Raw genomic sequence first — 14372 nt, forward strand, 5'->3', positions numbered from 1 at the left:
TGTTATTTTGGTAACAGATTACTATGTCTCTGTGTTGGTGTAGATAATATGGTTGCAGAGTTGGAGAGTTTCACAGGTTCCATCCAGAGGGTGACTGGCTATGTTCGAATTCGCTATTCCAACACTTTGAGTTCCTTGGCCTTCCTTCGCAGCCTGAAAATCATCGATGGAGAAATGCTTATTGAAGAGTATGACCACACACACCAACCTCATTCTATCCTGTTACAGTCCTTGTTTTGACTGCCGTGGTACACCAGCTTGTTTGTTTTGAATTACAAAATGGTATAATCACCCAGTAGCACAAATCACTGTACGGTAAGTATACAGACCGAGGCAAATACGACGTCAATAATGGCAAATTTTCCATATGGCCTTGATTTGTGTAAACGCAACTGGGTTTTCATGGTCATAGCAAGACCTTCACTCCCCCTTGCCTCCCCTTACTTTGTTTGGAGAAATTATGTCTTCAAGGCCCAGTATTACATTCCTTCCAGCATGTTGTCTTCATTACTAAATATTCTTAGTAGAAATAAATAGTCATTAACATAGCAGGATTAATATTAAATTGGTATTCACTGGTGTTACCCTGGACATTAATAAGTCTTTGTTTCGATATCTAGCAAGTACGCATTCTATGCAATTGAGAATCAGCAGCTGCAATACCTGTGGGACTGGAAGAAGCACAACCTTACCATCAAAAATGGAAAGCTTTACATCAGAGGAAATCCCAAACTTTGCATGTCTGAGATCCGCAAGATGTGGAACAAGACAGGCATTCAGGACCACTTTGATGAGATCGGCTTCAGGAGCAATGGATACAGAGCAAGTTGTAAGGATCTGAGCACCCCACTCCACAGGTAGATGCACAAGTATAGCACCCTTCACTGTGTCTTCATGTCTTCTTTTAGGTGAAAGGTATACTTTGAGATTTAAGTCAAACAGCACAAGAAGTACAAAAATCAAACTTACGTGGCAGCGCTACCGCCCTCCAAAAGATTACAGAGATCTCATTAGTTTTATTGTCTACTATAAGGAAGCGTGAGTTGACATTCAATTAAAATAATAAATTTTAATGTAACTAATTTGTAATTTGTAATCTTAACTTTGTGTTCATATTCACATATATATTTTAGGCCCTATCAGAATATAACAGAGTATGAAGGACAGGATGGCTGTGGTTCAAACAGCTGGAATATGGTGGATGTAGAGCTGCGACAGGACAAGGACTCAGATCCTGGAGTTCTGCTCACCAACCTGAAGCCTTGGACGCAGTATGCCATCTTTGTCAAAGCCATCACACTTATGGTGGAAGACAAGCAGGGCCAAACAGCACCAAGTGCAAAAAGCAAAGTGGTCTACATCCGCACAAGCCCTGCAGGTAAACAAAACAAAGGATGCATCCTACACATATTTCTGTTGCTATATTTTGACTCTTCCCAAACAAATAAACAACTGAACAAAACTTCGCTTACAGGTAAATATCAAAAACATTTCTCAAGTAACAGTGTGCATATGACTTTTGTGTCCATCAGTGCCCTCAATGCCACAGGATGTTCGAGCCTACTCAAACTCTTCCACACAATTGGTTGTGAGGTGGTCACCACCTCTTTCACCAAATGGAAATCAGACCTACTACCTTGTCAGATGGCAACAACAAGCGGAGGACCGTGAACTGTATCAGCATAACTATTGCTCTAAAGGTATACACGCACAATCTTGAGCTCCTCATTAATGGTGAACCAACAAGAGAATTTTAAAGGAGCATGCTTTTTGACAAAATAACTAATGCAGATGAAAAGGTTAACAAGCTTAGTTTATATTTTGAAACATAACATGGAGAAGTTTAAATATCCCTTTATGTTGAGTAAAAGAGGCTTAATGCATATTTTTGATGAGTCCACAAACTTGTACCATAATACCTGGTTTTGTGTAGTATTACACTACTTCTTTACCAGCGTTTTAAAACTTTTTTTTTTTTCAGAGCTAAAAATTCCCATCAGGATTGCGGCTAAAGGGTTAGGAGACCAGGAAGAGGAGACCAAACCCACCAAGCCAGATACAGAAGGGCCTGAAAAAGGCCCTTGTTGCCCCTGTCCCAAGTCAGCTGAGGACCTGGAGGCAGAAGCTGCTGATGCTTCATACCGAAAAGTTTTTGAAAACTTTCTACATAATTCAATTTTTACACCAAGGTAAATGTAATTTTATTTGTAACTAACAACATGGATGTATTTTTGTATATATTGTGTATTTGCTCTTTTATAATACATAACATTTTTCCAGACCACCTGATCGCCGTCGCAGAGACCTGTTTGGAGTTGCTAACTCTACTCACTCACGTAGGAACCGAGTGAGCACAAACAGCAGCACAACCACTCCACTCCAGGGCGGCAGTAACAGCACGACTGTAGAGCCAGAACCAACCGAGCCGTTTGAATTCATGGAACAATCAGTGACTGAGCGTGAGCTCCAGATCTCTGGCCTGAGGCCTTTTACAGTTTACCGCATCGACATTCATGCCTGCAACCATCAAGTTCAGCGCTGCAGTGCTGCTGAGTTTGTCTTCTCCAGGACCAAGCCTGCAGGTTAGAGCAGAGATGATGCATATAAATTAGCGAATTGAGCATTAATATCTGCTAGGAAGCTATGGCTGAGTATAGGCCAAAGAAAACAAAAGTTCTGTACTGCATCTGCACAGACTGGATTTGGAAAAGATAATCAAAAACTTTGAGCTCACTGCCCTTAACAGCTACAAAATGTATCACTACACCTCATCAATGTGTGTCATTGTGTTTATTAATGTTCCAGAAACTGGTGAGAAATGTGATGTGAATGTCATGTGATTTTGAGTGTTGCAGCAAATCTACATTTACCTTAGAAGAGGTTTAGTAAATTTAACATACTGTATGTCCAATATATGTTCCATGTTAGCAAAGGTTTTAGATCCAATAATCCTGATATTCACTTTTTTCATGTATTCTTTTTTTTTTTTTAATTCTAGAAAAAGCAGATGACATCCCAGGACATATTTCTTGGGAAGGTCATGAGGATTCAGTGTTCCTCCGATGGCCAGAACCAGCTCACCCAAACGGTCTTATTCTTATGTATGAGATCAAGTTCAAGCAGACTTCTGAGGTATTTATTTAATTTGTGTAGGTAGTAACAACCAATAGGTATTTTGGTGCACTATACATAAATTCTTGCTTATTTTCCTTTAGACTGAAAAGCACGAATGTGTCTCTGGGCGGATGTTTCAAGCACAAAGGGGTTTTAAGCTGTCCAATCTTAGCCCAGGCAACTATTCTGTACGGATAAGAGCCACATCTTTAGCCGGCAATGGATCTTGGACACAAATTATGGATTTTTATGTTGCTGAACGTAAGTTACCCTCCTCACCTTCTAATGGTATTTGACTTGATTTTATTTATTTTTTGCTAAATGGCAATGTTTTTCTCAACAGGATATGAAAATGTTATCTACACTATGATCTTTGTTCCCATCACTGTTTTACTATTCATTGGTCTTCTGGCTGCTTTGCTGGTTTTACAATACAAGAAAAGGTATAGGGCTTTAGCTGTGAATTTGCTAAATTTGGGATAGGTTAAAGACAGACCTCAAAAAACAGACAATTAAAATATCTTGTTGTTTTATTCAGAAATAGTGACCGACTTGGTAATGGAGTTCTATATGCATCAGTCAATCCTGAATACTTCAGTGCAGCAGAGAGTGAGTATTTATGATACATGTAGTGTATATTGCTGCATGTTTGTAAAGGAAACGTAATGATTTATTTATCCTGTTTTTCCCAGTGTATGTACCAGATGAATGGGAGGTGCCCCGGGAGAAGATCACCTTAAACCGGGAGCTTGGCCAAGGCTCATTCGGCATGGTGTATGAAGGTTTAGCCAAGGGGGTTGTCAAGGATGAAACAGAGACTCGTGTTGCTATTAAAACTGTGAACGAATCAGCAAGTATGAGGGAGAGAATAGAGTTTCTCAATGAGGCCTCTGTCATGAAGGAGTTCAACTGTCATCATGTGGTGAGTTTCATTAAATTTTAGATCATAACATTTCTCTCATGTTTACTATATTCTTGTACTAGTTTGCATACTAAAATGTAATTTTGCTCTTTTGGAAAAGGTTCGACTACTTGGTGTTGTTTCTCAAGGCCAGCCCACTTTGGTCATTATGGAACTAATGACAAGAGGTGACTTGAAGAGCTACCTACGCTCTCTTCGACCAAAGGAGGTATTGTTGAATAATTTTCTCCCAAATGTAACATTCTGTTTTAAAATTATGTATAAGAACTTTTGTATCAAGCTTGAACTGTGTTTGCATCTCAGCAGCAGTGGTCAAGCTTGTCGCTTCCCCCACTGAAGAAGATGCTTCAGATGGCAGGGCAAATTGCAGATGGCATGGCTTACCTTAATGCCAACAAGTTTGTCCACAGAGACCTAGCTGCAAGGAATTGCATGGTGGCTGAGGACTTCACTGTTAAAATTGGAGGTAAAGTCATGAGGCACTGCTGAGAATATGTCCATGCCATGTGATACAAGAAGAATGTGTTAAGCTTAGTTTTTGTGCATATATGGCCCGAATTCAAGTACACACAAGGTCTCATAGACTGACACGTTAAACTACTTAATTAATACCATAGCCCTAACATCTTAATTAAGTAGTTGGTAAGTCTGAATAATTTTATAAACTTAATTCATTATGAATTAAGTATTTGTTCATGCTTTATTAAGGCTGTGATTGTGATTATTATAATGTGGTACAAAGATTGTTTGAACACCTCACATATGGTTAACATTTGTAACTAAATGTATCTTGTTGTGAATACTACATCAGCATTTTATATGCCTTTTTTCTGACTAGACTTCGGCATGACCAGAGACATTTATGAGACAGACTACTATCGCAAAGGTGGCAAAGGTTTGCTCCCTGTCCGCTGGATGTCCCCAGAGTCCCTGAAGGATGGAGTGTTTACCACATACTCCGATGTCTGGTAAGAGCCTGTGTGTTTATTTGAATAAACTGTCTTGACTCTTTAATAAATAGAGTCATTCATTATGAGCTGTGTGTGTGTTCCAGGTCATTTGGAGTTGTCTTGTGGGAGATTGCTACTTTAGCCGAACAGCCTTACCAAGGTCTGTCCAATGAGCAGGTCCTACGCTTTGTCATGGAGGGAGGGCTGCTGGAGAAACCACAGAACTGCCCTGACATGCTGTAAGAATGGAAGTTATTTATTCAAACAAATATAAGGTAGTATGTTGATTTTCTGAATGAAATAAACATGTACAATTGCGTCTGTGAAAATGAAACATTTGAAGTTCTTAATGCATAATTTGTTTGTCACTAATTAATACTTCAAATGAATGTCTAGTTTTGATACTAGTCTTAAATATCAATACTGAAAAGAATCCCCTACATGGTAAAATGGTAAATGGTCACGTTTTTCTATAGCACTTTTCCACCTTCAAGGCATTCAAAGCGCTTTACAACAAAGAACCCTTCACCCATTCACACACACATTCACACACCAGTGTACGCAGACACTGTAGGCAAGGTCGGTTAAGTGTCTTGCCCAAGGACACAACGACAGCATTCATCTGTGGGAGCTGGAATCACACCAGCCAACCGGTGGGTCAGTGGATCTGACTGCTCAACCTGTGATGTGTTTTTTTTTTTTTATGTCGAGATCTGGAATCGAACCGCCAACCTTCAGATCAGTGGGCTGAACTGAACTACTGCCGCTCGTACATAGGCACAAAATTAGACATTTTCTGAATAGTTTATGAAACCACTATAACATCACATGGTAATATTAAAGAAACTACTAGTATCCTGAAGCCTGAATTACATTTTGTTGCCTAAAAAGTGTGAGATTCAAATTTTGGTGTTGTGACAACGCAACATTCATTATGCTTAATTTGTTTGTGTAGGTTTGAGCTGATGCGGATGTGTTGGCAGTACAACCCCAAGATGCGCCCGTCATTTGTGGAAATCATCAACAGTGTAAAAGACGAGCTTGAACCTTCGTTCAAGGAGGCCAGCTTCTTCTACAGCGCGGACAACAAACCTGTAGACACCCCACAGCACCATCTGGAAAACTTGGATGATATGGACCACATAGACGAGGTACCTTTGGACCCTACGTCTTCAACAAAGTCCCAGCAGACTCCAACCTGCCCACAGACTCCTCCTTCCCCCAGCACACAGGCCCCACCAGGCCCATCATTAACTAATAGCCCCCCCTCATCCCCCTGTACATCCACTTCTACCACGGACAAGCAGAACCCCAGTCAGCAGGCAGCCAATGGACTGTCAGGGGCAAGCACGGGACTCGGCGCGGGCGTGGGGGTTCAGCCGATGAGACCATCCCTAGATGAACTCCCACCTTATGCTCACATGAATGGAGGGCGCAAAAATGAACGTGCCATGCCCCTCCCCCAGTCCTCTGCCTGCTGATTGGACCACCTCAGCACCCACAGCAAACCTGCCATGGTCTGTTGTGCAGAACGTTATGTCTCACAGGAGTGGAACAATGTCTGAGTACAAGGACTCAAGCGCCGACCTATGCTACAGCGATAAACATCAAATTAGGCCATGCTCTACTGAACATTCACAAACTTGTTCGAAATCCTTTGGTTTCTACCAGCTGGTTGTTAAATATGACTCTCTTGCTTTTCTGTAAAAATATATATAATAATAATTTAAAAAAGCAAGAAAATAATTTAGGGAAAGATGGCTGAACATATTTTGTAAGTTGATGGTTGTAACTTTTATATGTATTTTCAATGAGGAAAATGTGTAAGCCTTTGTCAGTGACTGGTGATTGCCTTTAGAGGGGCATTTTGGTGACTTTTTAGCATATCTAATGAAGAAGCACTTAAAAGGTCAGCTTTTTTGTCAGTTCGTACTCTTGTTTCTCTGCCTAAAGCCAGCTCAGCAACTCATGGGCTAGAGTTCATATCTAGGGAGGGACATGTTAAACCTGCCAAATTTTCTGTCAGATGTGTATATTTTTATTTTCTATATTCTTGCTGATTCTTCAACACTCCAGACTGAAAGTTACAAGTACTTAGAGCTGCTAAGATAAACTGTCTTTATTAAAGCGTTTATTGCCCTCTTCAGCTCCAAACCACTGCTTTTTCAACTAGTAAAACGACCTCCTCAATTATTGATATCAATCTTATCACAAAGTGCTGAAGCTTGAGTCTTAACGTCAGTAAAGCGAGAAAAAACACAAAATGTGCATGGACTGCAGAGGGAAGGTCATAAAGTTCAAAACTTGGAAGAATAAACTTAAACTTGTACCAGTTTGCGGCATTTACCTAGGAACAGAAACCTGTAGGCTTCTCTTTCGTCATTAATATTTCCAATTTTAACTAATACCAGTGGTTGTCACTTTTCTACAGTTGAAGACATTCATCATGTACAAAAAGCTGCTATTCCTTATTTTCTGTAGTGGTTTTCATAGAGTTTAACAGAATATGTAAAGAAAAAATCTTTCAGGTTTTGTCTTTCCACTACAGCCCATTTTTCTTTTAATTGTGTGAAGTGTATCTGAGTTGGTTCAGTTTTTGTTTGTAAGGTATAGCAATTTGCCTTTTTGTGTCAAACCTGGAATATCCACCCGTCTGACTGGAAGAGGCTGATGACCTCAGTGTCATCAGTGTCATGTCTTCTCACAGAAAGCCTCTCCCTCTGTCCTCTGCAGCTCTCCCACCAATCAGGACTGGGGGTTCACTTTAATCAACGGAGGTCAGAGGTCAGGCATTGCTGCTGAGTTCCAACTAAATCTCAGGTCAAGAATATGAGACAAATCCTTTTCTAGTTACGTTTTATGTGTTGATGTACCTCTCATTTTCACACAAAGAAAAAATTAGAGCAGTCATATCTTTATAACCACAAGGGGTCACTATAGGCCTAATAAGCGAGTACTAAAGGACATGCAATTTGATACTTTTATACTATTAAGTTATAAATTGCAGCACTTTTTGTTTGCTGCTGTTATTGGGTATTTTTATTTGGTAAAAATATTTAACACAGGCACTTGAATAAACAAAAGAATAAAAAAAAATGTTAGCCCAGTAAAATATGTTCCCTTAAACAATTTTTTGCTACTTTATTGAAAGTAAATGCTACAAAATTTAATTATCAGGGCGCATACATCTCAGTAAGTAACATTTGGAATTGTTTATGTTTGCAAGTCATTGTTGACAACTCCACCATTTTAACATCTTTTTTTTATTTTTTTGGAATTTCAACATATGTTGTGGAGAACCTTTGATTTTCAACCATCCATCTACCTCACTCTCCCCCAGTTTATATGTTTAAAGGGTCATCTCATCTGTTTTCTGGCTGCAATTATACTACAGAACCACCAAATGCTGACATAATGGTCAAATTCAAACCACAAACCATGCCATCCTGAGGCTGAGAAAGACAAAAGGCAAAGTTTGGGTTGAAGTAGTTTGTTGTTATTTTATCTGGTCATGTACTACTTACTTTCTGTATAAAACGCAGGACATTGTGCATATTTTCTAAACCAGCTCCATTGGAACTATGCGTTTTTAACAACTCCTTTCACAGACACTCTTTATTCCCATACATTTCTGTGGCCTTGAAAAATTGTACTTGTTTCTCATCTGTAATGAGCAAAGCCATGTAAAGGTTCAGGTAGAAAAGAGGCTTTCATGAGTAGACAACATCTGGTTCCAGTTGAGCTCTTTGATTTCCAGGGACATGTGGCCTGTAAGCTTACTAATTATGTTGTTCAAACACTGCAAAAACATTTCTGGTAACCCAGGAACTGGTTTATGATGTGTTGTATTTTACACATATTTATTGCTACTTCATTTTGTTAGTTAATGGCAGTTCAGTGCTAGTGCCTATACCTGTTGCCATAGCTTTCCAAAGACAAGGCATTCCAAACTCTGCTATTTTATGAGTCTCCTTCCTCCCCTATGAAGGCAGGTTATAGCTTCCTGTAAAGGACTGTTAGTGATTTAGCCATGGCCTCCTGCAGATACACTGATAGGCTGTGCTCTGGATGGAGTAAAGAGTGTTTGTGGTCTGATTTTTGCCTCACATCATACCACTGGAATGCCATACTAAGTGGACAGCTATTCGAACAAACTGTTTCTATTATTTGTTACATTGCAAATTTGTTACCAAGGTTTGATGTATGTAAATTATTCATAGCCTTCTGACACTTGGCATTTTTTAAATTAACTGTTGGACTGATTTTTTTTTCTTCTCTTTTGTATATGCAGTTGTAAATTTTCCTTATTATGAAAATCTTATAAATACTGGGGGGAATATTGGCTGAGAGGAAAGAGAATGTTTTCTTGTTCTTTTTTCTACACAGAATTACAATGAATAAAAAAATATATGCAAGCTGTTGTGCATTATTGAATTGCGTTTTAGAATTTTGCTAAGCAAAGAAAGGCTATTTAATGAGCAGAAGGTAAACCCTGCAGTTACAGGTGCTGCAGATCGTGATCTATGTCCAGGTTGTTTCTCACTGCTCCTGTCAGGTTGTCTAGCTGAACTGTAAAAGGTGGGTCAAATGTATATCCATTAATATTTATAATTAATAATTTAATATTATGTAGTTCTTACCTTGAAATATGTTTTGTTTGATTTTAAGTTATTACAGTGTTGAAAAGACTGATAGTCTTTCTTGGTATCACATACCGACTGCCGACGCGTAGTGGCAGTATTGAGGCGAGCTGCGCATGCGTATTTTGTCCAATGCCCTTTCACCAGGACGTAATCATGACGTCAAGCGTTGTTTACGGTGTGACTGCTGCTACTACAGTTTTGCCTTTCTTGTATTTTATGAACTCCGCTTTTATTGGGAACTCGAAACAGACATGTTGAAAATTATTTGAAAAGAACTTTAAGGTACTAAATGTAAATTTTCGAGCTAGTCTACAAGTCTACTACAATTTAATTCATTCGTTGTTTGTCTGAGAGTAGGATCGTACCTAGGGTGTTTTAGCGTTTGATTGAATTAATACTATGCTAATCATTCTACTAACAGCTGTGATGCCCTGGTAAAAGGACCAGACCTTCTTTTCTTCAAGTGGAGGATAATTTTAGAAGAAGATGGCAACTGAACTCCATGAAACCATATGCATGGCAAAGCAAGAAAGACACAAAAACCTTTTTTTAAACTATAAGAACTTGAACATTTTTCCAGTTGAATTGCTTAAAGATGAAGGCCTTCAATTTCTTGAGAGACTATATATGAAGAGGAATTCACTTACTACACTGGTAAGTAAGCATCTTTCATTCAATACTGCATCAGTGCAACCTGTAGCCATTGTGTATTATTCTGTTTTTAGCCTGATAATCTTGCACAGAAGCTTCCAAATCTAATCGAACTGTAAGTGGAAGTACTGTAATATTGTACAGGTGTCATTACATTGGATCTCTAATATGCACAATTCTATGCCTTTGTAAGGTATCTACACTCAAATAATATAGTTATCATCCCAGAAGGTAAGTGGATATGTTCATGCATTTAAAAAGACATTACCAGCAACTGTCACCCTTGTTTATATAAACTTGTTGAGAATAATGAAATATGTTGTCTGTTCTCAAGCAATTGGAAACTTGGCAAGACTGCAGTCACTGGATTTGAGCAACAATGCTCTTCAGATGCTTTGTCCAGAAATTGGCCGATTGAGATCTTTAAGGCATCTGCGACTGTCCAATAACCAGCTAAAATGCCTTCCTTCAGGTATCACCTGGATTATTATTACATGTGTATATGTAACCTTTCAGCAAAATTTTGCACTAATCAATGGGCAATGTCTTTGTGCATTAGTAACATTTACTCTACATCTTATATTTTTTAGAGATAGGTGACCTACAGGAACTTGAGACTCTGGATGTGTCCATGAACCAGCTAATCTCCTTGCCTGACAAACTGCACCATTGTCTATCACTTCAGAATCTCACAGCAGACCACAACCACCTAAGACATGTTCCCCGGCAGCTCTGCTGGCTACATCGCCTCAACCAGCTTTCAATGGCTGCTAACAGACTCAACTTTCTTCCACTTGGTTTGTAATGTGTATTCTTCCTAATTATGCTGCTAGGCATAACACTTAAAATACTTGTGTCACAAAGGGAATTCTTCATAAAATCCTACAATATTATTGTGTTACCAAAGAGAAGGAGAAATGCTGAAAGATTAATACATGTTTATTTCAGATTTAGGCCGGTCCCGGGAACTGCAGTTTGTGTTTGTTGACCACAATTCAGATCTGAAAGGTCTTCCCTCCTACCTTTACAACAAGGTTATTGGCTGCAGCGGGTAATAAACTATAGTAGTTTGCATTAAAAACATGCATTCAATAGTTCAGTTTATAAACTCACTGAGTGAATGTGTGTTTTAGGTGCGGAGTTTCTACTCAAGTACAGGAAGAAGGTACAAATGACACACTGGGAGCACTACCCGCTGAAGTAAAGGTTGTAGGCTCAAGGTCAGGTACTGTGGTTCCCTTGGAGGAGCTTGCCTTACGGACCTTGAACCGTGTCTACCACCACAGGTTACCAGGTGAGCAAAGTCTGTGCTGCATTGATTTTATATTTGTTTCCGGTCTGATGTTATCCCCAATCATTATTTGTAGATCTGCAACTTCTGCCTAACATGACATTGCCTAAGAGTCTCCTGGACCTGCTGCAGTTTCCTCTGGGCCACTGTCACCGCTGTAGCCAAGCCATGTTTACCATCATTTACCCCAAACTGTTCCCCCTCAGAGATACAGCACTGGCAGGAGTGCATCGCAGGTTTGAAGACACTTATTTATAAATTATAAACCAGACATATACAGAATTTTGTTGCTTATTTAGCATGTTTATCTGATACACTGTCAGACCTAGGCTTGGTTTAAAGGTGCACTATGTAATTTTTATAGTGGGCAATATAGTGGGGAGTCCATTACCTTCTATGTCCAAAGGTCTGATATGCAACTTGAACTAATGGCTGACACTTTGTTGTCTCTATAGAAATATTTTTATTTTATTTGACCTTTATTTAACCAGGAGGTCCAACTGAGATTCAGAATCTCTTTTTCAAGAGAGAAGTAGTTAAGTTTAATGCCACACAGGCATTGGAACATAGGCAATTCCGAGGAGGTGGCAGACTATCCACGAGAAAATTAACATAGCGTGCCTTTAAGCTGCATCCTAAACGTGTTGTGAAACAGCAAAAATTCTAACTTTGTTATGTTCTTTATTTTTATTCTTATTTTTTTAGGACAACAGTGAGCTTTGTAGCCTATTGCTGTTCTAGTCAATGCCTTCGGACCTTTGACCTTCAGGGATGACCTAGTTTACTTTCAAGAGAAATTCTGCTCTGAAAAATTACTTCTACTGGAACATGGCAAATGAAGATATTCAACCTATGTGACAGTTTGCAAGAGCTGACACTAACATTTCCAAAAAACATAACCACAGTTCATAAGTTAACCAGAAAACTATGCTACTATTATTTAATTGGATCAGTGCTTTTCAACATACTTGCATAATGCATAATTTGACACTTTTCTTCACATAGTGAATCTTTCACAAGCATGTAATAACAGCAAATGTATTGATATTGAGGGGTACAATTTGTTGCTCAGATATGACACTTCAAAACAATAATTGACCAATGTGTTTAAAACTGACAGCATTTTTATTTGCACTGAATCAGTATGGATATTTGCTACTTTAGTGACAGGAATGCTTTTTAATTATTGAGAAAAGAAAAAAATACATTGGCAGTGAAGTCAGTGATGACAGAAGCCTGACTGTTTGTTTTATAACAGAAGTCTGTTAGCATTTTTACTGTTGTAAATTATCATATGTGTTGGTTAACTGAGGTAAATATTTACCAATGTTCCACTGTGTTTGTTATTTTTCTATTCTAAGTTAAAGGTGCTCTATGGACACTAGTGGTTTGCCTGAAATCTGCCATAGTATGGTATTAATAAGATATTTATCTAGCATTTATTTCACTATGGATGTTTTTAGTGCCCAAAAATACCTTTAACAAGTCTTTGCTTACTGTGGGCAGAGTGTCTCTCCCCAAATCTGACCTTTAACTTGTCTTCATGGTGCCACGTTTGTTTCTCGATGGGGCGAAGTTTAATGCCGTATTGTATAGTATTTTAATCTTGGCAAAGCAATAACCAAATAGCCTGAATTTGCAGACCAAGGTCTCAATGCATCCTTTGTCAGACTTTTAAATGTAGAAAGTGATTACTAATTTCTTTGTGCTCCATGTATTATATCTGCCACTTGATGTTTTCAGCTTTCTTAGAGGGTGATCTCTAGAGTGACAATGCACACAGTTAGAGAGCAGAGAAATCACTTGGAGAATTGTTGGATATAAAAAGGTTGAATTATAAATCTTCTCCATTACTAGAATCGATGTTTCAACCATTACCGTGTTCTTGTCTCACTGATGATTCAACCTTCTGTTGGCCCAGTGGGACTATCGTATCTCCACTGAGTACACACACAAGGTGCATGTTCTGCATGCGCTCATGGAAACAAAGGCAAAGCGTTCACACATGAATAAAGGTCAGATAAAAAAGGAGAGGCCAGACCCAAAACAGAAATTAATCTTCTATCCTGTTCATGCAACTCCATTTTGTTCACATGGATCATGCTTTGGTGTATATGATTGATGCCTACAATTTCTGTCTTGCATAGTAAGTAGTTCCAATAGTGAACTGAATAACTCTTAAAGACTGAATACATGCAATGTTTATTTTTTGGTTTTGTTTTGCAGTTGCGTTTGTGTTAAGCATAAATTTACACACAATAATTAGATTCTGCTCAGCAAGGAACTGCTAATGCTAATGAGTTTGAACAGATAATTATCACCAAAAAGTTCCGACACTATTTGACCAAGCGTTTCTTTTCAAATCCTCAAACGCTGACACATTTAAAATTACAGGCATAACTGGGACATGTCTTTAGGCTATTTGAATTGCCGATGAAGTGTATTACTGTTTCATTTATAATAAATAAAATAAGGAACTAAGTGGGAGTGGAAAGCAGGTGCATGGGATGGGTTTCTGAAGAGCTCTCCGTGTAATCCTCCGGGACGTCAGAGGGCGCGGCCATTTTATGTTTACAAGGGACTTTAGTGAGGCGGAAGTTGTGAGATCAGAATGTCAAATTAAAAGGTGAGACATAGGAGCAAAGAGCTCGGGCATTAATTGTTTTACGATATGCATTTAGGCATGATTATTTGCAGTCATTTCTGCCAGAATGTTAAAGTTTAAAAGTTTAAACTGCACGAGAAACTCAATCTTTTATGACTCATCTTTGTTTTAGTTTTGTAACATGAGAGCTTAAAAA

The 14372-nt window shown here is 38.7% G+C and overlaps 2 protein-coding genes across 4 annotated transcripts in view; both read left to right on the plus strand.

Annotated features, from left to right (window-relative positions):
• igf1rb (insulin-like growth factor 1b receptor) overlaps window positions 1-9401 on the plus strand; it is a 24699-nt gene extending 15298 nt beyond the window's left edge. For 2 of the 3 annotated variants that reach the window (XM_020941695.2, XM_055154488.1), the window contains 17 exons: window positions 44-188; window positions 621-829; window positions 909-1038; window positions 1134-1378; window positions 1533-1700; window positions 1982-2189; window positions 2281-2582; window positions 2999-3132; window positions 3216-3375; window positions 3458-3557; window positions 3653-3723; window positions 3807-4036; window positions 4137-4244; window positions 4340-4502; window positions 4875-5004; window positions 5091-5225; window positions 5942-9401. In XM_020941695.2, coding sequence (XP_020797354.1) covers window positions 44-188; window positions 621-829; window positions 909-1038; window positions 1134-1378; window positions 1533-1700; window positions 1982-2189; window positions 2281-2582; window positions 2999-3132; window positions 3216-3375; window positions 3458-3557; window positions 3653-3723; window positions 3807-4036; window positions 4137-4244; window positions 4340-4502; window positions 4875-5004; window positions 5091-5225; window positions 5942-6467 — 3164 coding nt within the window. In that variant the 3' untranslated portion in view covers window positions 6468-9401. The remainder of the gene's footprint in view (window positions 1-43; window positions 189-620; window positions 830-908; window positions 1039-1133; window positions 1379-1532; window positions 1701-1981; window positions 2190-2280; window positions 2583-2998; window positions 3133-3215; window positions 3376-3457; window positions 3558-3652; window positions 3724-3806; window positions 4037-4136; window positions 4245-4339; window positions 4503-4874; window positions 5005-5090; window positions 5226-5941) is intronic. The other variant, XM_020941696.2, reaches the window with a different exon arrangement.
• A 372-nt stretch (window positions 9402-9773) lies between these two features.
• Window positions 9774-13770, plus strand: lrrc28 (leucine rich repeat containing 28). The gene is made up of 10 exons (XM_020941621.2): window positions 9774-9911; window positions 10051-10283; window positions 10355-10395; window positions 10474-10511; window positions 10615-10752; window positions 10871-11077; window positions 11229-11331; window positions 11414-11574; window positions 11648-11807; window positions 12277-13770. Exons 2-10 carry the CDS (start codon window positions 10116-10118, stop codon window positions 12344-12346), a joined length of 1086 nt encoding a protein of 361 aa, XP_020797280.1. The 5' UTR covers window positions 9774-9911; window positions 10051-10115; the 3' UTR covers window positions 12347-13770.
• The last annotated feature ends 602 nt before the right edge of the window (window positions 13771-14372 follow it).

The sequence above is a fragment of the Boleophthalmus pectinirostris genome, unplaced genomic scaffold (genome assembly GCF_026225935.1).
Source record: "Boleophthalmus pectinirostris isolate CB_2022bp ecotype Guang Dong unplaced genomic scaffold, ASM2622593v1 HiC_scaffold_19, whole genome shotgun sequence".
NCBI classification, from domain to species: domain Eukaryota; kingdom Metazoa; phylum Chordata; class Actinopteri; order Gobiiformes; family Gobiidae; genus Boleophthalmus; species Boleophthalmus pectinirostris.